Raw genomic sequence first — 21844 nt, forward strand, 5'->3', positions numbered from 1 at the left:
TTCAATTGTAATCATGTGTTGTCTTTCCGCTGACTGGTTAGCACGCAACAAAAGCAGTGTCCTCCCCACTCCAAAGCAGCACAGGTTTGTAGGTTAATTAGCTTCAGCAAGTTATTAAAAAATCGTCCCTAGTGTGCACAGGTTAGTGAACGGGGTTGGTTGGCGCGGACTTGTTGGGCCAAAGGGCTTGTATCCGTGCTGTATCTCAAAACTCTCAAAGTCTAAAGTCAGGCAGCATCTCCGGGAAAAAACGAATAGGTGATGTTTCTGGTCGGAACCCTACTTTCAAACTGAAAGTAGAGATGGGGGGGGGGGGGGGCGAAAGTAAACTGGAGGTTTGAAAAGGCCAGATCAAATCAGGGCGGGCAACACATGACCTCAGGAAGGGTGGGAACAGCTCTGCCCAGGACAGGATGGCCCTGCAGAGAGTAGTGCATTTGGCAGAACGCACCATGGGAACTACACTCGCACCCCTGCAGGACCTATACATCAGGAGGTGCAGATCCAGAGCAAGTAAGATCATGAGGGACCCCTGCCACCCCAGCAACGGACTGTTCCAGATGCTACAGTCAGGCAAACGCCTCCGCTGTCACGCTGTGAAAATAGAGAGGATGAGACGGAGTTTCTTCCCACAGGCCATCAGGACTGTCAACTTTTATAACTCCAGAGACTAAATTTTGTCTACACTATAGTAACTTTATTAACTTTATTTATATGCTGCAACTGTAATTCTTTTGTGTGCACAATCCGCAGGCATTGCCACTTTCATTTCACTGCACATCGTGTATGTGTATGTGACAAATAAACTTGACTTGACTTGAAGCCCACATTGAGTTGAACTCCCTCAGATAGATTTCCCTTTCCGGACACCATTCAAACAAGTGGGAATATAGACTTGCCTTCAGGAGAACACGGGAGTGTTTTGGAAAGCAGAGGTAGTATGGTACCAGGTCACTCATGTGACGGAGGACCGCACTCACCACCGAGACTTCGGTCAAACTTGACAGCAGCTGAAAAGAAAGAGACAATGGTTATGTTGCATCTGAACTTTTGTGACAGCTCTTAACCTACTCCATTGGAAAAACCTCCGCACAGATAGTCCACTCCAGCATTGAGTTGATCTATCTTTGACATTTTTTAAAAAAATTTATTCAATTTAAATTTTAACAAAACAAATACATGTATGAACTCATAGTACGCGATGGTACCTACATTATAAATTTGATTATACATTTAACTTCGATTATACCTGTATTGTTCTGTATTATCTCCCCACCCACAACCCCCCTCCCCCCACCCCCCCAGTTAGAAAAAAGAGGAAAAAGGAGAAGAAGAAAGATAAAGAAATTAAAAAAAAATTAAAAAAAGGAAAGAAAGAAAGAAAGAAAGAAAGAAAGAAAGAAGGGAACTTGGAGATAAGAAGGAAACACTTCCGGCTAATTTCTTATTAAATTCTTTTTAGGGGTATCAAAACAATCCTGAAATTAAATATTTCCAATTCTTAATCCTAGTTTTAAAGTGAATGGGTTCCAAAGTTTCAAAAAGAAATCATATTTATCTCTCAGATTATAAGTAGCTTTTTCTAATGGGATACAACTACGCATTTCTGCGTACCATCTTGCAATTCTTATTTCATTGTGATCTTTCCAAGTGACCGCCACACATTTTTTTGACATTGAGCATCTATCTTTGACATCACCTCTCACTGGCTACAATGAGTAGAGTTCCATCCGGCCTGTGCCCTCTTCTTGCTGCCACCATCAGGCAGGAGGGGCACGCCACCATGTTCAGGAACAGCTACTGTCATCGCAGGTCCAGGTTCTTGAACCGACCTGCACAACCCTAATCCCTAACTCAGCGGGGACAGGCAGCATCTCTAGATAGATGGACTGGGCGACGTTACGAGTCGAGAACCTTCTTCAGTCTAAGAAAGGTCTCGACCCGAAACGTCACCCATTCCTTCTCTCCAGAGATGCTGCCTGTCCCGCTGAGTTACTCCAGCACAATGAAAACCTTGCTTGCAACAGCATCCGACACATAGACTCGGAGAGTGGACAAGACCGTAATTTGATGACATGTCCCCTTTAAGATCCGCTCCTCTCACGGCCCCACCAGCAATCAAGCCGCGGCCAAGACCAATTAAGGATCATCGGACCAATGAACCCGACCCCACAGACCTAACCTTTATAAACACTGGAGCCCGGAGAGGAAGGAGGAAAGGAAGCTAACCCTCCTGGTCTTTCCTAACCCATAGCTTCCTTTCCTAACCCTTCCGGTCTGACCTATATGCAACTCAAGACCGATAGCAACTATAGATCTCATACAAACACAAGAAGCTGGAGTAACTCAGCAGGTCAGCCAGCATCTCTGGAGAAAAGGAAAAGGTGACGTTTCGGGATTCGAGACCCTTCGTCAGACCGAGAGTCAGGGAAAAAAAGATTAAAAAAGCCTGAAGAAGTGTCTCGACCCAAAACATCTCCTATTCCTTTTCTCCAAAGATGCTGTCTGACCTGAGTTACTTAAGCTTTTTGTGCCTATCTTTGGTTTAAACCAGCATCGGCAGATCCTTCCTGCACCTTATATGGTCTTTAATCGCCCTCTAAAATGGTCCAGTAATCCACACAGGTCAAGGGTAAATGACAAAAGGCAAGAAATTATGACGTTTTCTGTAAATTACTTTTTTTTAAAAATTTAATTCCTTCCACACATATCGTGACTGCTTTGAAATTAATATTCATTGAATTTGTCTCTTCCTCTGCGATCTTAAAACTCAACCTATTCTTTCTTCATAAAAGAATCCCTTTATTGCAGGAATCCTGACTAAGCATTAGATCAAAATAACAGCAGATTTGTTCAATACCATTGAAAAGAAACAGTTAATCCCAGGATTTACATTGAGGATAGTTCCTCTGTCCCTCTCTTCCCCTCCCCTTCCCAGTTCTCCCTCTATCTTCCTGTCTCCACTTATATCCTTCCTCTGTCCCGCCCCCCTGACATCAGTCTGAAGAAGGGTCTCGACCCGAAACGTCACCCATTCCTTCTCTCCCGAGATGCTGCCTGACCTGCTGAGTTACTCCAGCATTTTGTGAATAAATACCCAGGATTTACATTTGTAACTTAAAAGACACTTGGACAGATACACTGATAGGAAAGATCGAGGGATATGGGGAAAAACGTGGATAAATGGGAGCATCCTATATGCGGCAGGCATGCATGCACGAATTGCGCCGAAGGGCCTGTTTCCTCCCTGTTTGACTCTAGACCTTACCTGGATAAGACCGGCCAGGTAGACACTCACATCTTGTCGAACCTTCTGCCATTGCGAGCTGCTGGAGGGAAGCAATAACCTAGGAGACACAAGCAAAGTCATTGAAGGCCCCAACACAATAGGCATTACACATGTGGTTAGGCAACATGAAGCTGCAAACAGTGCCTGCCATGTACAATGACTGGAAGCCTCAGCCCTTCCTCCCTCCCTCCTTGTACCCTGCCTTCCCCCAACCCTAAAGCACACTCACCACACATACATACAAACCCGAGGTCGGGGTCTTCTGAGGCAACATCCTTCAGCCCAACAAACTATTTACAAGTGGACGGGAGGAGGCCAATGGAGGAATCTTAATATAGGAGCGTTCACTTTCACCGCAAGTGAATAAAATCACCTGCAATATTCATGCATGTGGGATACGGGCAGGATCAGCATTGAGTGGAATTCTTTGCCACTGTGGAGGCCAAGTCAATGGATATTTTTAAGGCAGAGATGGATAGATTCTTGATTAGTACAGGCGTCAGAGGTTACGGGGAGAAGGCAGGAGAATGGAGTTGAGAGGGAAAGGTAGATCAGCCATGATTATCCGAATGGGCTTAATGGGCCGAATGGCCTAATTCTGCTCCTATCACTTATGAACTCATTATTCTTCTCACACCCCTAATTACCCTTGAAACCAACTGCTCGGTATTTTGGTAAGGCTATGCTTACTGTGTTGTTTGATAGGAATCCCAAGACTTAGAACTAGGAACGAAGGAGCAACAATACTTTTCCAAGGGGGCACAAGGAACTGCAGCTGCAGGTTTACAAAACAAGACACAAAGTGCTGGAGTAACTCATCAGGTCAAGTACATCTCTAGGAAAACGTGAATAGGTGACAATAGACAATAGGTGCAGGAGTAGGCCATTCGGCCCTTTGAGCCAGCACTGCCATTCAATGTGATCACGGCTGATCATCCACAATCAGTACCCCGTTCCCGCCCTCTCCCCATACCCCCTGACTCCGCTATCATTAACAGCTCTATCTAACTCTTTTCGGGTCGGGACCCTTCTTCAGATAGATTGTGGTGGGAGAGGGAAAGCTGGGCGGGGGCAGGACAAAGCCAGGCGCATGATACACGGACATGGTTGAGGAAGGAAGGGGTTTAATTAGCAGATGATTGGGACAAAGGCTAGCTATGAAAAGATAAAAAGTGTGAGATACAAGGGTAAAAAGAGGTATGAATTGTGAGGCCGGAGGAAAGGAATATCGGTGTAAAGGGACGGGGAGGGGAGGGGAAGGGGGTGGGCGAGAAATGGGTGGAAATCCAGAGGGGGGGGACACAGGGAAGGAGTGGGGGGAAGGGGGAATAAATATTTCCAAGTCAGGATGGTGTGAACTTGGTTGGTGGTGGTGCCCCCAGGCACTTTTTGCCCTTTTCCTGCTCTGTGAGGTTTGTTAACAGGCTTGTTACCCGTTAACAGATTGGCATGGTTGAGTAACCGCAAACCATTTTGCAAATGGCACGTTGTCTGCTCGCCCTGGAGGGAATGAAAATTTGAGATGGTGGATGGAGTTCCACTTAATCTGACTGCACAGTGGCTCAGCTGTTAGAGCTGCTGCCTCACAGCGCCAGAGACCGCGGTTCCATCCCGGTCTCGGGTGCTCTCCGCTGTGTGGGGTTCGCACGCTCTCCCCAAGACCGCAAGGGTTTCCTCCGGGTGTTCCGGTTTCCTTCCACCACTCAGAGATGTGCGGGTTCGAAGGTTAATTGCCAATAGACAATAGGTGCAGGAGGAGGCCATTCGGCCATTCGAGCCAGCACCGCCATTCAATGTGATCATGGCTGATCATTCTCAATCAGTACCCCGTTCCTGCCTTCTCCCCGTACCCCCTGACTCTGCAATCCTTAAGAGCTCTATCCAGCTCTCTCTTGAATGCATTCAGAGAATTGGCCTCCACTGCCTTCTGAGGCAGAGAATTCCACAGATTCACAACTCTCTGACTGAAAATGTTTTTCCTCATCTCCGTTCTAAATGGCCTACCCCTTATTCTTAAACTGTGGCCCCTTGTTCTGGACTCCTCCAACATTGGGAACATGTTTCCTGCCTCTAACGTGTCCAACCCCTTAATAATCTTATATGTTTCGATAAGATCTCCTCTCATCCTTCTAATTTTCCTCTGCAAAATTCCCCCTGGTGTGTGCAGGGAAGTGGGTGAGAAAGCGGGATAACATCGAACTGGAGCGAAGGTGTGATCAAGGGTCAGATCGGTGAAACGACGGGCCTGTTTCCATGCCGAATAGAAACATAGAAAATAGGTGCAGGAGTAGGCCATTCGGCCCTTCGAGCCAGCACAGCCATTCAATATGATCATGGCTGATCATCCAAAATCAGTACCCCTTTCCGGCTTTCTCCCCGTATCCCTTCTATCTATCTTTCTGTCAATCCTGAATAGTGTTGAATTTGAGAGTGGTTGGAGCTGCACCTAGCCAGGCAAGTGCACAATGTTCCATTGTATTTAGTCATAGAATCACAGAGGGATACAGTGTGGAAACAGGCCCTTCGGCCCAACTTGCCCACGCCGGCCAACATGTCCCACCTGCCTGCGTATCCCTCCATATCCCTCCAAACCTGTCCTATCCATGTACCCATCTAACTGTTTCTTAAATGTTGGGATAGTCCCCACCTCAACTACCTCCTCTGGCAGCATGTTCCATACATCTACCGCCCTTTATGTGAAAAAAAATGACCTCTCAGATTCCTATTGACTCTTTTCCCCTTCACCTTGAACCTCTATGTCCTCTGGTCCTCGATTTCCCTACTCTGGGCGAGAGATTCTGTGCATCTACCCGATCTATTCCTCTCATGATTTTGTACACCTCTATAAGACCTCCCCTCATCCTCCTGCGCTCCATGGAATAGAGACCCAGCCTACTCAACCTCTCCCTATAGCTCAGGCCCTCTCGCCCTGGCAACATCCTCGAAAATCTTTTCTGAACCCCATTCAAGCTTGACAATATCTTTCCTATAACAAACATGGTGCCCAGAACTGAACACAATATTCTAAATGCGGCCTCACCAACGTCTTATACAAGTGCAACATGGCCTCCAGAGTTCTACACTCATTGACGTGCCTTGCAGATGGTGCATAGGCTTTGTTGTGTCAGAAGATGACTCACTTACTGCAGGAAGCTCAGCATCTGCCTGCATTGCTACGGAACAGAGCATCGATGGTGCCAAGGGAGCACCATATGATCTCTCTGCATATTTAAACGTGTTGTCTTAAAGTTATGAAGCTTCAGTTGAACATCGTTAACCTGACACACAAATTAAATAGTATAAGAAGATAACTGCAGATGCTGGTACAAATCGAAGGTATTTATTCACAAAAGGCTGGAGTAACTCAGCAGGTCAGGCAGCATCTCGGGAGAGAAGGAATGGGTGACGTTTCGGGTCGAGGCCCTTCTTCAGACTGGTGTCAGGGGGGGGCGGGACAAAGGAAGGATATAGGTGGAGACAGGAAGATAGAGGGAGATCTGGGAAGGAGGAGGGGACGGGAGGGACAGAGGGACTATCTAAAGTTGGAGAAGTCGATGTTCATACCACTGGGCTGCAAACTGCCCAGACGAAATATGAGGTGCCGAATTAAATAATCTTGTTTAGGAAGGAACTGCAGCTGCTGGGTTTACCTATATAGATATGGATGGGTATCACATCGTCCCCTTTGATCTGTGTTTTCACACCTTCCCCTTCTATATCTCTATGTCTCCCTCTCCCCGACTTGCAGTCTGAAGAAGGGTCTCGACCCGAAACGTCACCCATTCATTCCTTCTCTCCAGGGATGCTGCCTGTCCCGCTGAGTTGCAGCAGCATTTTGTGTCCATCTTCACTTAAATAATCTTGCCGAGCTATCGGTAAGGCGGCACGGTAGCGCATCGGTAGAGTTGCTGCTTTACAGCGAATGCAGCGCCGGAGACTCAGGTTCGATCCTGACTACGGGTGCTGCACTGTAAGGAGTTTGTACGTTCTCCCCGTGACTTGCGTGGGTTTTCTCTGAGATCTTCGGTTTCCTCCCACACTCCAAAGACGTACAGGTATGTAGGTTAATTGGCTGGGTAAATGTAAAAATTGTCCCTAGTGGGTGTAGGATAGTGTTAATGTGCGGGGATCGCTGGACGGCACGGACTTGGTGGGCCGAAAGGCCTGTTTCCGGCTGTATATATATGATATGATATCCAGCATTTTCTGTTTATCACTGAGATACTCCTGCATTTTGTGTCCATCACGCTGAGTTACTCCAGCATTTTATGCTTATCACTCCATGTTCCTCTGAGTTACTCCGGCAGTTTGTGTCTATCTTCGGTGTACACCAGCATCTCCAGTTCTTTACTTCACATTAACTGTTTCCCTCAACACAGATGCAGAGTATTACAGATACAAATTTATTTTAATTCAAAAACTCTAATGACCCTATTAAATACGAAAGCTGAGGACGGCAACGTCACGGGACCCTTGTGGGAATAAGCAACTAGTGGCTGAAAAAGTGATCTTGGTTTACATCGGTTCCTCTGCAGGAGTAGGTGTGTTGCAGACCAAGGGCCTGCCATGGTCACAACTCAAATGAGTGCAATAAATAACACACACCCGCCACGAACGACCGTACCCAGAATTTCAGCGACTTACCTCCTTTTTCCAACTGGTTTCAACTGAAGGACTTTCTGCAGCGCAGCGAGAAGATCCTGAATGCAGAATGACACCAGGGCATTGAAAACTGTGTGAGAATAAGACGACACAAGTCACTACTTTGCTGGTAGACACAAAATGCTGGAGTAACTCAGCAGGTCAGGCAGCACCTCTGGAGAGAAGGAATGGGTGACGTTTCGGGTCGAGACCCTTCTTCAGACTGATGTCAGGGGAGGGGGGGCGGGACAAAGATAGGATGTAGTCGGAGACTAGGGTTGCCAACTGTCCCGCATTAGCCGGGACATCCCATATTATGGGCTAAATTGGATTGTCCCGCCTTGGACCTCCCTTGTCCCGTATTAGGCCCGGACAGTGTAGGTCCGGATGCCCGGGCGGCCGCCATTAGTGGAGCGGGGAAAGAGACCTGTCCCGTCCCGGTGCGGGGAAGTTCAGTGCGTTGGGTAGACGGCGGCGGCACTCCCACTGATGGCCCTTGGGGGGCCTGAGCATGTTACCGCGCCGATGCCGCTGCACTCTGGGCGGCATAGGGAAGGCGCTGAGCCGGTTGGGGAGCGGAGGGGGGACGTGGGAGCCGAGGTCAGGCCCAGCGCCAGGCCCAGGCCTCGGCTTCCACCTCCACCAACGCCCGGCCTCATCCCTGCCGCCTTTCCCTTTGGCCCACCTCAGGCTCACGGTTACCCGGTCACGTCCAGGCCCAAGGCTCCCGCTGCTTACCCGGCACCAGGCCTGGCTCTTCCCGCCGCGGCGGAGCCGGCAAACCCGCTCCCAAGGGACAAGTGGCCAAGCCCTGCTCATACCCGAGCGCGGAGGAGGGCGAGGAGAGAGCGGCAGCCGGCTGTGTGAAAACCCATGGACAATTCCAAACTTACTCTGTATGGCAGGGATTGGCTTGTCACCATACTTGGGTTACCTAATAGCAGAATAGTAGGTTTACCAGGTTAATTCCCGGAATGGCGGGACTATCATATGTTGAAAGACTGGAGCGACTAGGCTTGTATACACTGGAATTTAGAAGGATGAGAGGGGATCTTATCAAAACGTATAAAATTATTAAGGGGTTGGACACTTTAGAGGCAGGAAACATGTTCCCAATGTTGGGGAAGTCCAGAACCAGGGGCCACAGTTTAAGAATAAGGGGTAGGCCATTTAGAACTGAGATGAGGAAAAACTTTTTCAGTCAGAGTTGTGAATCTGTGGAATTCTCTGCCTCAGAAGGCAGTGGAGCGCAGTTCTCTGAATGCATTCAAGAGACAGTTGGATAGAGCTCTTAAGGATAGCGGAGTCAGGGGGTATTGGGAGAAGGCAGGAACGGGGTACTGATTGAGAATGATCAGCCATGATCACATTGAATGGCGGTGCTGGCTCGAAGGGCCGAATGGCCTCCTCCTGCACCTATTGTCTATTGTCTATTGAATGCAACGTCGCCCTTGGTCCTTTTCTCTTGGCGGCCATTACTGATCTGTTGGATGGCTACAAAACGGGGCGAATCAGAAATCAGCTTTGGGGAGTACCCTCGACCCATGAGCGGACAAAATTCTGATCAGTGTTCTGTACGTCAGTCTCACGTGTGTTGAGCTTATTCCAGCTCCTCTCTCTTTTATGGTTCTTATGCGAGATGTCATTTTGGTTGCAGCGGGTTTCTATATTAGACTAGACCAAGTGGACCCGTTGGGCCCAAACCTCTCCTGCATTGGTGCAGCACCCTCTCCTTCCCCCCCCCCCCCCTCGTCCCTCTCCCCCTCCCCCCACTCCATTCCCCTCAATCCCCCTTATCCTCCCTCCTCCACCCCTCGTCCCTCTCCCCCTCCGTCCCTCTCCCCCTCCCCCCCTTATCCTCCCCCCCCCATTCCCCCTCCCCTCGTCCCTCTACCCCTCCCCCCACTCCATCCCCCTCAACCCCCCTTATCCTCCCTCCTCCCCCCCCTTCCCTTCCCCCCCCCTTCCCCTCCCCCCCCCTTCCCCTCCCTCCCTAGTAGATTTAAACTTTAAAATGTAAATAACTTTTAAAATATAACACCGATTTCAATGAAACTTCTTCCATTAGCACCAAAGGGACGACGGTGAGTAAGGTGGGCCTAAAATTGTCGCGCTATCGTGTACCGTTTTGGCTGTAGTTCAGGAACAAACAAACGAGAGTTTTAGTGTATAGATACCGAACGGTTCCAGCACCAAGAACACTGAGCAAATATTTCACCCCGTGTCATGCTACTGGCCAATTGAAACCAGTTTTTGTCAGCAGGGTTAAGACTGCAGTTCAACTTGTACAAGTGGATGTATCACTAGCAGCTCCAGTTTGTGGACAGTGTGTTCCTTCATACTTTATGGTACGTCACAGCCCTGACCATGGCAAAAATACTGTGCCGGTTCTAAACCTGGCAAAGAAAACCAAACTGCATCGCATTCAAGAGAGAGCTGGATAGAGCTCTTAAGGATAGCGGAGTCAGGGGGTATGGGGAGAAGGCAGGAACGGCGTACTGATTGAGAATGATCAGCCATGATCACATTGAATGGCGGTGCTGGCTCGAAGGGCCGAATGGCCTCCTCCTGCACCTATTGTCTATTGTCTGACAATGGCGTCTGGAATCAGTCTGAGCAAAGCAGGAAATGGATCTTGACTTTTATGCAGAAAAGACATTGATTAAAATAATGTAGATATATATGGATTTTTTTTCCTACAAAAGACACGAATTTAATAATAAAAGTTTAAAAATCTGAAAAGGAAAAAATTGGTGGAGCGGGAGCACGTGGCCGCTGGCTGGGCGAGGTCACGTGGGGCGCGGGGCAGTGACATCACCTTGTCCCGTATTTGGGAGTGAGGAAGTTGGCAACACTATCGGAGACAGTAAGACTGGTGGGAGATCTGGGAAGGGGGAGGGGATGGAGAGAGAAAGCAAGGGCTATCTGAAGTTAGAGAAGTCAATGTTCATACCGCTGGGGTGTAAACTACCCAAGCGAAATACGAGGTGCTGTTCCTCCAATTTGCGCTGGGCCTCACTCTGACAATGGAGGAGGCCCAGGACAGAAAGGTCAGATTGGGAATGGGAGGGGGAAGTTGAAGTGCTGAGCCACTGGGGATCAGGTAGGTTAAGACGGACCAAGCAGAGGTGTTCAGCAAAACGATCGCCGAGCCTGCGCTTGGTCTCGCCGATGTAGGCGCAGGCTCGCAAAATTGTTTCGCTGAACATCTCCGCTCAGTCCGCCTTAACCTACTTGATCTCCCGGTGGCTCAGCACTTCAACTCCCCCTCCCATTCCCAATCTGATCTTTCTGTCCTGGGCCTCATACATTGTCAGGGTGAGGCCCAGCGCAAATTGGGGGAACAGCACCTCATATTTCGTGGGTAAATGAAACGAGCTACCGGAGGAGGTAGTTGAGATAAGGCGGTAGTTGGGATAGGAAAGATTCAGAAGGATATGGGCCAAATGCAGGACGGTGGGACTAGTGTAGATGTGGCATGTGGGTCGGCATGGGCAAGTTGGGCTGAAGGGCCTGCTTCCACGCTCCGTGACTCTGTGAGATTGCTACGCAGTCTTCACGGGGGCTATCCCACATTCCCACTACATGGCAATCAATGTTCTCAATCTGCACTGCACTGACCCCAGGTACATCCCAAGTAAGGAAATATGGAAACAATGTGTTTCACAGACACAAAGCCAGGAAAGGGGTTGCAGAATGTGCCTCTTTCTTACACTCATGATCAAAAATGTGGGGCAAGAACTCGTCGACCAGCAACGGGTCAAACAGCATCAACGCACAGATGACGTTTCGGGTCCAGATGCTTCTTCAGGCTGAAAGTAGGGTGTGTGTGGGTTAAAGAGCTGCAAGTGAAAAAAGACCAGGTCCTGGTTTTTTCTCACCTCCAGCACTTCACCTCTCCCCAGCCCCTCCTTACAGTCTGAAGAAGTGACTGGACCCAAAACATCATCCATCTTTTTCCTCCAGAGATGCTGCCTGACCCACTGAGTTACTCCAGCATTTTGTGTCCATCTACCGTGAGCCTTGGTAGTGAGACTACGCTAACCGCGCCTTCTAGAGAATCTGTGCCCTCGAGACCCGTGACTAACGTCAGATCTTTTAGGCCTTGGACAATGGATAAACCTGCCTGCTACAAATCACTCTACAATCAATTGACAGTGAGTGGTGTTCAGTTCAATGCCAGCAATAACGTGGCAATGTAAACAAGCCAGTATTGGCCACAGCAAAATGTCACAATTCGATGTGCATGATCAGAGCATTTTATTGCTGTGTATTCATATTTCTGGCATAATTACATATTGATTTTCTATGGTCATAATAATCAGAAAGAGGGAAGTTTTTTTTTAAAAAGCATGCGCTCAGATTTAATATTCGAGGGTCAGGTCTAGTGAACGTCAGTTTAAGTTTACAGCAAGGTAAAATGCACTCCCAAGGTCTCAGCACGTGACTATGGAATCAGGTTTAAATGTACAGCGAGTGCAGGTAGACAGGAACGACTGGACAGGAACTCTTCAAGTGACTGACCCTACCGACCATCCCTGGCCCAGTCAACCTGCACCAAAATAGACGCAAAATGCTGGAGTAACTCAGCAGGACAGGCAACATCTCTGGAAGACTATACATGATCACAATCGAGCCGTCCACACTGTACAGATATATGATAAAGGGAATAACATTTAGTTAAGATAAAGTCCAGTAAAGACAGATTAAAGATAGTCCAATGGTTGCCAATTAGGTAGATTGTAGATCAGGACTGCTCTCTAGTTGTTGGTAGGATAGAAACATAGACATAGAAAATAGGTGCAGGAGTAGGCCATTCGGCCCTTCGAGCCTGCACCGCCATTCAATATGATCATGGCTGATCATCCAGCTCAGTAGCCTGTACCTGCCTTCTCTCCATACCCCCGATCCCTATAGCAAAAAGGGCCACATCTAACTCCCTCTTAAATATAGTCAATGAACTGGCCTCAACTACCTTCTGTGGCAGAGAATTCCACAGACTCACCACTCTCTGTGTGAAGAAATGTTTTCTCATCTCGGTCCTAAAAGATTTCCCCCTTATCCTTAAGCTGTGACCCCTGGTTCTGGACTCCCCCAACATCGGGAACAATCTTCCCGCATCTAGCCTCTCGAACCCCTTAAGAATTTTATATGTTTCTATAAGATCCCCCCTCAGTCTTCTAAATTCCAGCGAGTACAAGCCCAGTCTATCCAGTCTTTCCACATATGTAAGTCTCGCCATCCCAGGGATCAATCTGATGAACCTTCTCTGTACTCCCTCTAAGGCAAGAACGTCTTTCCTCAGGTTAGGAGACCAAAACTGCACACAATACTCCAGGTGCGGTCTCACCAAGGCCCTGTACAACTGCAGCAGAACCTCCCTGCTCCTAAACTCAAATCCTCTTGCTATGAATGCCAACATACCATTCGCTTTCTTCACTGCCTGCTGCACCTGCATGCTTGCTTTCAATGACTGGTGCACCATGACACCCAGGTCACGTTGCATCTCCCCTTCTCCCAATCGGTCACCATTCAGGTAATACTCTGCTTTCCTGTTCTTGCCGCCAAAGTGGATAACCTCACATTTATCCACATTATATTGCATCTATCCAAGTCACTCTGCAGCCTCCTAGCATCCTCCTCGCAACTAACACTGCCACCCAGCTTCGTGTCATCTGCAAACTTAGAGATGTTGCATTCAATTCCCTCGTCCAAATCATTAATATACACTGTAAATAACTGGGGTCCCAGCACTGAGCCTTGCGGTACCCCACTAGTCACTGCCTGCCATTCCGAAAAGGACCCGTTTATTCCTACTCTTTGCTTCCTGTCCACCAACCAATTTTCTATCCACCTCAACACTGAACCCTCAATACCGTGTGCTTTAAGTTTGTACACCAATCTCCTATGTGGGACCTTGTCGAAGGCCTTCTGAAAGTCCAGATATAACACATCGACTGGTTCTCCCTTATCCACTCTACTAGTTACATCCTCGAAAAAATCTATAAGATTCGTCAGACATGATTTGCCTTTGGTAAATCCATGCTGACTTTGTCCGATGATTTCACCACTTTCCAAATGTAATGCTATCACATCTTTAATAACTGACTCTAGCATTTTCCCCACTACCGATGTTAGGCTAACTGGTCTATAATTCCCCGTTTTCTCTCTCCCTCCCTTTTTAAAAAGTGGGGTTACATTAGCTTCCCTCCAGTCCTCAGGAACTACTCCAGAATCTAAAGAGTTTTGAAAAATTATCACTAATGCATCCACTATTTCTGAGGCTACTTCCTTAAGCACTCTGGGATGCAGCCTATCTGGCCCTGGGGATTTATCTGCCTTTAATCCATTTAATTTACCTAACACCACATCCCGACTAACCTGGATTTCCCTCAGTTCCTCCATCTCATTAGACCCCCGGTCCCCCGCTATTTCCGGCAGACGGTTTATGTCTTCCTTAGTGAAGACAGAACCAAAGTATTTGTTCAATTGGTCTGCCATCTCCTTGTTCCCTATGATTAATTCACCTGTTTCCGACTGCAAGGGACCTACATTTGCCTTAACTAATCTTTTTCTCTTGACATATCTATAAAAGCTTTTGCAGTCTGTTTTTATGTTCCTTGCCAGTTTTCCCTCATAATCTATTTTCCCTTTCCTAATTAAGCCCTTTGTCCTCCTCTGCTGGACTCTGAATTTCTCCCAGTCCTCTGGTATACTACTTTTTCTGGCTAATCTGTATGCTTCATCTTTTGTTTTAATACTATCCTTGATTTCCCTTGTTAGCCACGGATGCACTACCTTTCCTGGTTTGTTCTTTTGCCAAACTGGGATGAACACTTGTTGTAGTTCATCCATGCGACCTTTAAATGCCTTCCATTGCATGTCCACCGTCAACCCTTTCAGCATCAATCGCCAGTCTATCTTGGACAATTCACGCCTCATACCCTCAAAGTTACCTTTCTTTAAGTTCAGAACACTTGTTTCTGTATCGACTTTGTCACTCTCCATCCTAATGAAGAACTCTACCATATTATGATCACTCTTGCCCAAGGGGCCTCGCACAACAAGACTGCTAACTAACCCTTCCTCATTACTCAATACCCAGTCTAGAATGGCCTGTTCTCTCGATGGTTCCTCGACATGTTGGTTTAGAAAACCATCTCTCAAACATTCCAGACAACAGCTGGGTAGAAACTGTCTCTGAATCTGGAGGTGTGCGTTTTCACACTTCTGTACCTCTTGCCTGATGGGAGAGGGGAGAAGAGGGACTGGGATGAGACTCGTCTCAATTATGCAGGTGGCCTTGCCGAGGCAGTGGGAAGTGTAGATGGATTCAATGGAAGGGAGGTAGTTTGTGTAATGGTCTGGTCTGCGTCCACAATTCTCTACAATTTCGTGCGGTCTTTTCCAATATATTTTACTACACTGAAACGCAGTTTAGCTCAGAGATACAGGACGGTAACAGGCCCTTCGGCCCACCGAGTCCGCACCGACCAGCAATCCCCGCACATTAACACCATCCTACACACACTAGGGACAATTTACGCTTATACCAAGCCAATTAACCTACAAACCCGTAACTCTTTGGAGTGTGGGAGGAAACCAAAGATTTCGGTAAAATGCACGCGGTCACGGGGAGAACGTACAAACTCCGTGCAGACAGCGCCTGCAGTCAGGATCGAACCCGGGTCTCCGGCGCTGCAAGGCAGCAACTCTGCTGCTGCGCCACCGTGCCACCCTGGCCTCAGCAGGTCGGTCGGGCAACATCTGGGGAGAGAATGGATTACAGAAGCTGCCTGACCTGCCGAGTTCATCCAGCACTTTGTTTTGCTCAAGATTCCAGCATCTGCAGTTCCTTGTGTCGACCCACTCACCTATTTACAAAGAGTAGGCTGAACGAAAGATTTGAACTCTGGGAAAGTTGAAGTGTTGCCGGGAAGATTGGGGTGAAACCAATGTTTCCTTTAATCAGTGACCCCTGATTTAGCTGCAGAAACGATGGTGGAGCTACATCCATGCGTCATCATTGGACAATTTAAAGTATCATTCACAATCAAACAGTAAAATGGAAACAACGTGTGAACTGTGCTAATATGTTGAGAATTATTAAAACAGCTTGAGAGAGACACAAGCATTGCCGACATTAAAAACAAACCCTTTGCTTCCATGTACATAGTGAATTATCAATATTAATCCACTTGAATTAAGCAATGCAGTTCAAACTAGACTGGTCTTTGTTTGAGTTATAATAAAAGATCTGAATTATTAGACCAAACTTAAACCAAGTGACGGGATGAAAGAGTGAACCTCATCGATGACTTTAACTGGTTCTGCTTACAGCTCATTCATTGATTTACAATTGATTAAAGATTCAGAACAAATGTCTCAAATATAATACTAAAAATGTCTACTCCATCATTAGTTAGTTTCACTCGCTATCACCTTCTCCACCGTTGTGGGCTCCACCTTCCCTTGATCATCGTTACTGGCTTTGATTTGTCCTTTCGCATAAGAAAATAACTGCAGATGCTGGTACAAATCGAAGGTGTCACAAAATGCTGGAGTAACTCAGTGGGTCAGGCAGTATCTCAGGAGAGAAGGAATGGGTGACGTTTTGGGTCGAGACCCTTCTTCAGCCTGATGTCAGGGGAGGGGGCGGGACAAAGGATGTAGTTGGAGACAGGAAGACAGTGGGAGAACTGGGAAGGGGGAGGGGAAAGAGAGGAGCAGAGGAGCTAACTGAAGTTATCAATCAATGTTCAAACCGCTGGGGTGTAAGCTGCCCAAGCGAAATACGAGGTGCTGTTCCACCAATTTGCGGTGGGCCTCACTATGACAATGGAGGAGGCCCATGACAGAAAGGTCAGACTGGGAGGGGGAGTTGAAGGGCTGAGCCACCGGGTGATCAGGTTAGTTAAGGCGGACTGATGATGTCCTTTAGCATAGCTCACTAATTTGTTCTTTGTACCTCTTCACATCTCATGTTCCCTCTCCCCCGACTACCGCATCACAAACACACACGCAAAATAGGATGATATAGATCATCCTCAGAAAGGGACAGAGAGAGAGTTTAATCCAAGCATGTGTTAGGTGTTACACTTTGGGAGGTTCAAGGGAAAAGTTAATGGCAAGTCCCTTAACAGCATTGATGTTAAGGAATCCAGGGGCCCAAGTCCATCACACCCTGAAAGTGGCAGCATGTAATTTAGATAGAGTGGTCAAGTAGACTTAGAGTACGTTTGAAGAATGTCTGAAGAAGGGTCTCGACCCAAAACGTCACCCATTCCTTCTCCCCAGAGATGCTGCCTGTCCCGCTGAGTTACTCCAGCTTTTTGTGTCTATAGAAACATAGAAACATAGAAAATAGGTGCAGGAGTAGGCCATTCGGCCCTTCGAGCCTGCACCGCCATTCAATATGATCATGGCTGATCATTCAGCTCAGTAGCCTGTACCTGCCTTCTCTCCATACCCCCTGATCCCTTTAGCAAAAAGGGCCACATCTAACTCCCTCTTAAATATAGCCAATGAACTGGCCTCAACTACCTTCTGTGGCAGAGAATTCCACAGACTCACCACTCTCTGTGTGAAGAAATGTTTTCTCATCTCGGTCCTAAAAGACTTCCCACTTATCCTTAAGCTGTGACCCCTGGTTCTGGACTTCCCCAACATCGGGAACAATCTTCCCGCATCTAGCCTCTCCAACCCCTTAAGAATTTTATATGTTTCTATAAGATCCCCCCTCAGTCTTCTAAATTCCAGCGAGTACAAGCCCAGTCTATCTAGTCTTTCCTCATATGTAAGTCCCGCCATCCCAGGGATCAATCTGGTGAACCTTCTCTGTACTCCCTCTAAGGCAAGAACGTCTTTCCTCAGGTTAGGAGACCAAAACTGCACACAATACTCCAGGTGCGGTCTCACCAAGGCCCTGTACAACTGCAGCAGAACCTCCCTGCTCCTAAACTCAAATCCTCTTGCTATGAATGCCAACATACCATTCGCTTTCTTCACTGCCTGCTGCACCTGCATGCTTGCTTTCAATGACTGGTGCACCATGACACCCAGGTCACGTTGCATCTCCCCTTCTCCCAATCGGTCACCATTCAGATAATACTCTGCTTTCCTGTTCTTGCCGCCAAAGTGGATAACCTCACATTTATCCACATTATATTGCATCTGCCATGCATTTGCCCACTCGCCTAATCTATCCAAGTCACTCTGCAGCCTCTTCGGTTTAAACCAGCATCTGCAGTTCCTTCCTACACATAAGAGTATGCTTGCCTTCATCGGTCTGGACATGGAATACAAGGGTCAGGAAGTCACATTGCTGCTTTGTAGGACTTTGGCTGGGCCACATTTGGAGCGTTGCGTGCAGTTCTGGTCACCCCATTCCAGGAAGAAGGTGATGCTTTGGAGATGGGGCAGAAGGGTTTTGCTGGAATGCTGCCTGGATTAAGGGGTAGAAGCTCCAAGGAGAGGTTGGGCAAACATGGATTGCGTTTTTGAGAAGAAGTTGAGGGATGATCAGGTAGAAGTCTCTAAGATGATGAGAGGAATAGATAGGGTAGGCAGTCAGAACCATTTTCCCCAGAGGGAAATGATCAAGACTGTTGATGTTCCCAACAACAATGTTCCCAATGTTGGGCGAGTCCAGAACCAGGGGCCACAGTCTTGGAATAAAGGGGAGGCCATTTAAAACTGAGGTGAGAAAAAACATTTTCACCCAGAGAGTTGTGAATTTGTGGAATTCTCTGCCACAGAGGGCAGTGGAAGCCAAATCACTGGATGGATTTAAGAGAGTTAGATAGAGCTCTAGGGGCTAGTGGAATCAAGGGATATGGGAAGAAGGTAGGCACGGGTTATTGATTGTGAACGATCAGCCATGATCACAATGAATGACGGTGCTGGCTCGAAGGGCCGAATGGCTTCCTCCGGCATGTATTTTTCTATGTTTCTAAGACTGGAAGCCCCCCCCCCACACTCCCAGAGAGGGACATGTTGCCAGTAGTGGTGAGGAGGCAGATACAACCGTGGCATTTAGGAAGCATTTAGACGAGGCATACGGATATGCAGGGAATTGTGTGATATGGATCACGTGCAGATTGGTTTGATCTGACATCACCTTCAGCACGCACATAGTGGGCCGAAAGGCCTGTTCCAGTGCTGCAAACGTGCTGTTCTATGCCAAGCTCTCTGCATGCTAGAGTCACAGCAAGTCTACTGGGTAGTTTAGAAAACAAACACGACTTTAAAATTCAGATGGTTTCAGTTGGAGTAATTTCTGCATCAGATGCAACGGAGATGAATCATAGACATGTTGATACGCAGTGCGCGCTATCTTTAGATGCAATCCCAGGACATCAGAGACAGCTCAGCAGAATGCACGTTACACATTTAGAAAGACAAGGTCAAGGTTTGACCCCTGCAGAGTGAACCATTATTCAGCGAGACCACCCTGACCTAACGCCGTTCCTAGTTACCTTTGGATAACAACCTATTGGATAAAAATGTGATGGATAGTCCACAACAGGAATAATATCTAGGAAGGAACTGCAGATCCTGGTTTAATCCGAAGATAGTCCCAAAATTCTGGAGTAACTCAGCGGGTCAAACAGCATCTCAGGAGAAAAGGAATAGGTGACATTTCGGGTCGAGGCCCTTCTTCAATCTGACGGGTCGTGACCCGAAATGTCACCATAACCTTTTCTCCAGAGATGCTGCCGACTGACTCGCTGAGTTACTCCAGCTTTTCGTGTCCATCTACAGTAGTAATGTCCCCAGTTCTGGTCGCCCCACCAGGGGAAGGATGCAAAGGTTCTAGAGAGGACATTGGGAGCAAAAGCCAAGGGTGCAGATGCTGAAAATACTGGAAGCATTCAGTGAGTCAAGCAGCATCTGTGGAAAGGGTTGTAGCCAGGGATGAGATGACAACTATCCCATCAAGCTAAGGAATGAGGCAACACAAGCTTTTCACTGTGCCTTGGTACACATGACCATAATAAACTCAACTAAACTATATAAGGTCTGGAGAAGGGCCTCGACCCAAAACATCACCTTTCTCCAGAGAGGAGTTTCTCCAGTTTTTCGGTTTAAACCAGCATCTGCAGTTCCTTCCTACACAGACTAAACTAAAGATCAGTTTGTCACAAACCAATGTCGATTTAACAGGCCGCATGGTCTCCTCTACTGTAACAGTTCTTGTACAATGACAATAAAGATATATTATTATTATTATTATGTTCTCCCACTCCCGACGCGCTTTTCACAGGGGACAATTAACCCACAAGCCCAAGCGGGAGGAGACCGGAGCACCCAGAGGAAACCCCACGCGGGCACAGGAAGAACTTGCAAACTCCACACAGATAGCGCCCGAGGTCAGGATCGAACCAGTCTCTGGAATTATGAGGCAGCAGCAGCTCTACCAGCTGTGCCACCCTAACATAAAAGGATCTGAACATAAACGAAGGAGAAAACTTGAAATTTAAGGCAGAATCACACAATTTGCAATGTTAGGGAATATGTGCAAGCTCAGCTTCAGGTAAATACGCCTTAATGGATTTGATTTTATTAATTGATTCATGATTCATGATTCATGCACTCACCAGAACTGTCTTCTATTTTGTACTTCCCAAGTTGCCCATTGTCATCTCCTTTCGTTGTAGAGACGGCAGCTTTAAACCCCATTACAATGTCGTGGAACAACTTATACGTTAACTTGACCTGCAACGGGAGAAATTCGGGGTATTTGTCTTAATGACAGGAAGCACACTCTAAAACTTGGTCGGATGCAAGACCACTTCTGTCCGAGATGCAGCCACCATTTTGACAAGTACCGCCAACATCCCAACCCATCTCTTGCCAGGGTAAATGCCAGTCAGCAATGGCCTGCATTTGTACGGCATCCTCAAGGTAACAATACTAAGCGAGACTCTTAACTGGCGGCCATCAAACAAAAACAAAGGCCTGGATAGAGTGGATGTGGGAAGAGGGTTTTTCCACTAGTAGACGAGTCCAGGATCAGGTTGTATAAGACAATAACTGCAGATGCTGGTACAAATCGAAGGTATTTATTCACAAAATGCTGGAGTAACTCAGCAGGTCAGACAGCATCTCAGGAGAGAAGGAATGGGTGACGTTTCGGGTCGAGACCCTTCTTCAGACTGATGCCCAGGCGAAATATGAGGTGCTGTTCCTCCAATTTCCGGTGGGCCCGAAACGTCACCCATTCCTTCTCTCCAGAGATGCTGCCTGACCCGCTGAGTTACTCCAGCATTTTGTGTCTACCTTCGATTTAAACCAGCATCTGCAGTTTTCTTCCCTACAGAATGTCGACCTGCTGAATTACTCTAGTACTTTGTATTTTGCTCGAGATTCCAGCATCTGCGGTTTGCCCTCTTGATCATCGGTGAACTTAATCACTCCATTCCTCCAGCCACCATGGTTTCAAGCTCATGAACACCCTAAACGTCTGCATCGCTCTCTCTCTTTTAAGACTCTCCTTACAACCAGGCTAGGGTCAAGTTTTGCTCTCTTGCCTCGATATCTCCTTGTGGAGTTGCATGTCAAATTGTGCTCGACAACATTTGTGCAGAACCTAGGCCGTTCTACTTAGAAACGTTTATTAAGTTGCAAGTGTGTAACAGTGCAAACAAAGAAAGAAATTCAATGAACACAAGTCCAACTCACCTCTGCTGCCTCTCTCCAGGACTCAACCATTCGGATAGTGATTGGTATTAAATCTCGGCCTTTTTTGCTCTTTGGGGCTGTCGGCTCCTTCTCTTCTTCGTCCTCTTCATTACTATCTACCTAGAAGTGAAAAGTTTTTATAAGTTCAGACGTCATAGCAGAAATATGACAAATAAACTTGATTTGAGAAGTAGGCCATTTGGTCCATCGAGTCTGCTCTGCCATTAAATC

At 47.4% G+C, this 21844-nt stretch overlaps 1 protein-coding gene and 1 pseudogene across 1 annotated transcript in view; one reads left to right on the forward strand and one right to left on the reverse strand.

The window, feature by feature from the left end:
- The window catches only part of noc2l (NOC2-like nucleolar associated transcriptional repressor), a 146197-nt gene that overhangs the window by 116482 nt on the left and 7871 nt on the right, over positions 1–21844 (reverse strand). Inside the window, exons 4-8 of the mRNA XM_078425031.1 lie at positions 21614–21733; positions 20530–20647; positions 7934–8021; positions 3269–3347; positions 900–1010 (exon numbers count right to left, since the gene is read on the reverse strand). Of these exons, the coding sequence (XP_078281157.1) occupies positions 900–1010; positions 3269–3347; positions 7934–8021; positions 20530–20647; positions 21614–21733 (516 nt within the window). The remainder of the gene's footprint in view (positions 1–899; positions 1011–3268; positions 3348–7933; positions 8022–20529; positions 20648–21613; positions 21734–21844) is intronic.
- LOC144607887 (cardiolipin synthase (CMP-forming) pseudogene) lies at positions 8442–10324 on the forward strand (annotated as a pseudogene).

The sequence above is a fragment of the Rhinoraja longicauda genome, chromosome 30 (genome assembly GCF_053455715.1).
Source record: "Rhinoraja longicauda isolate Sanriku21f chromosome 30, sRhiLon1.1, whole genome shotgun sequence".
In the NCBI taxonomy this organism is placed as follows: Eukaryota; Metazoa; Chordata; class Chondrichthyes; order Rajiformes; family Arhynchobatidae; genus Rhinoraja; species Rhinoraja longicauda.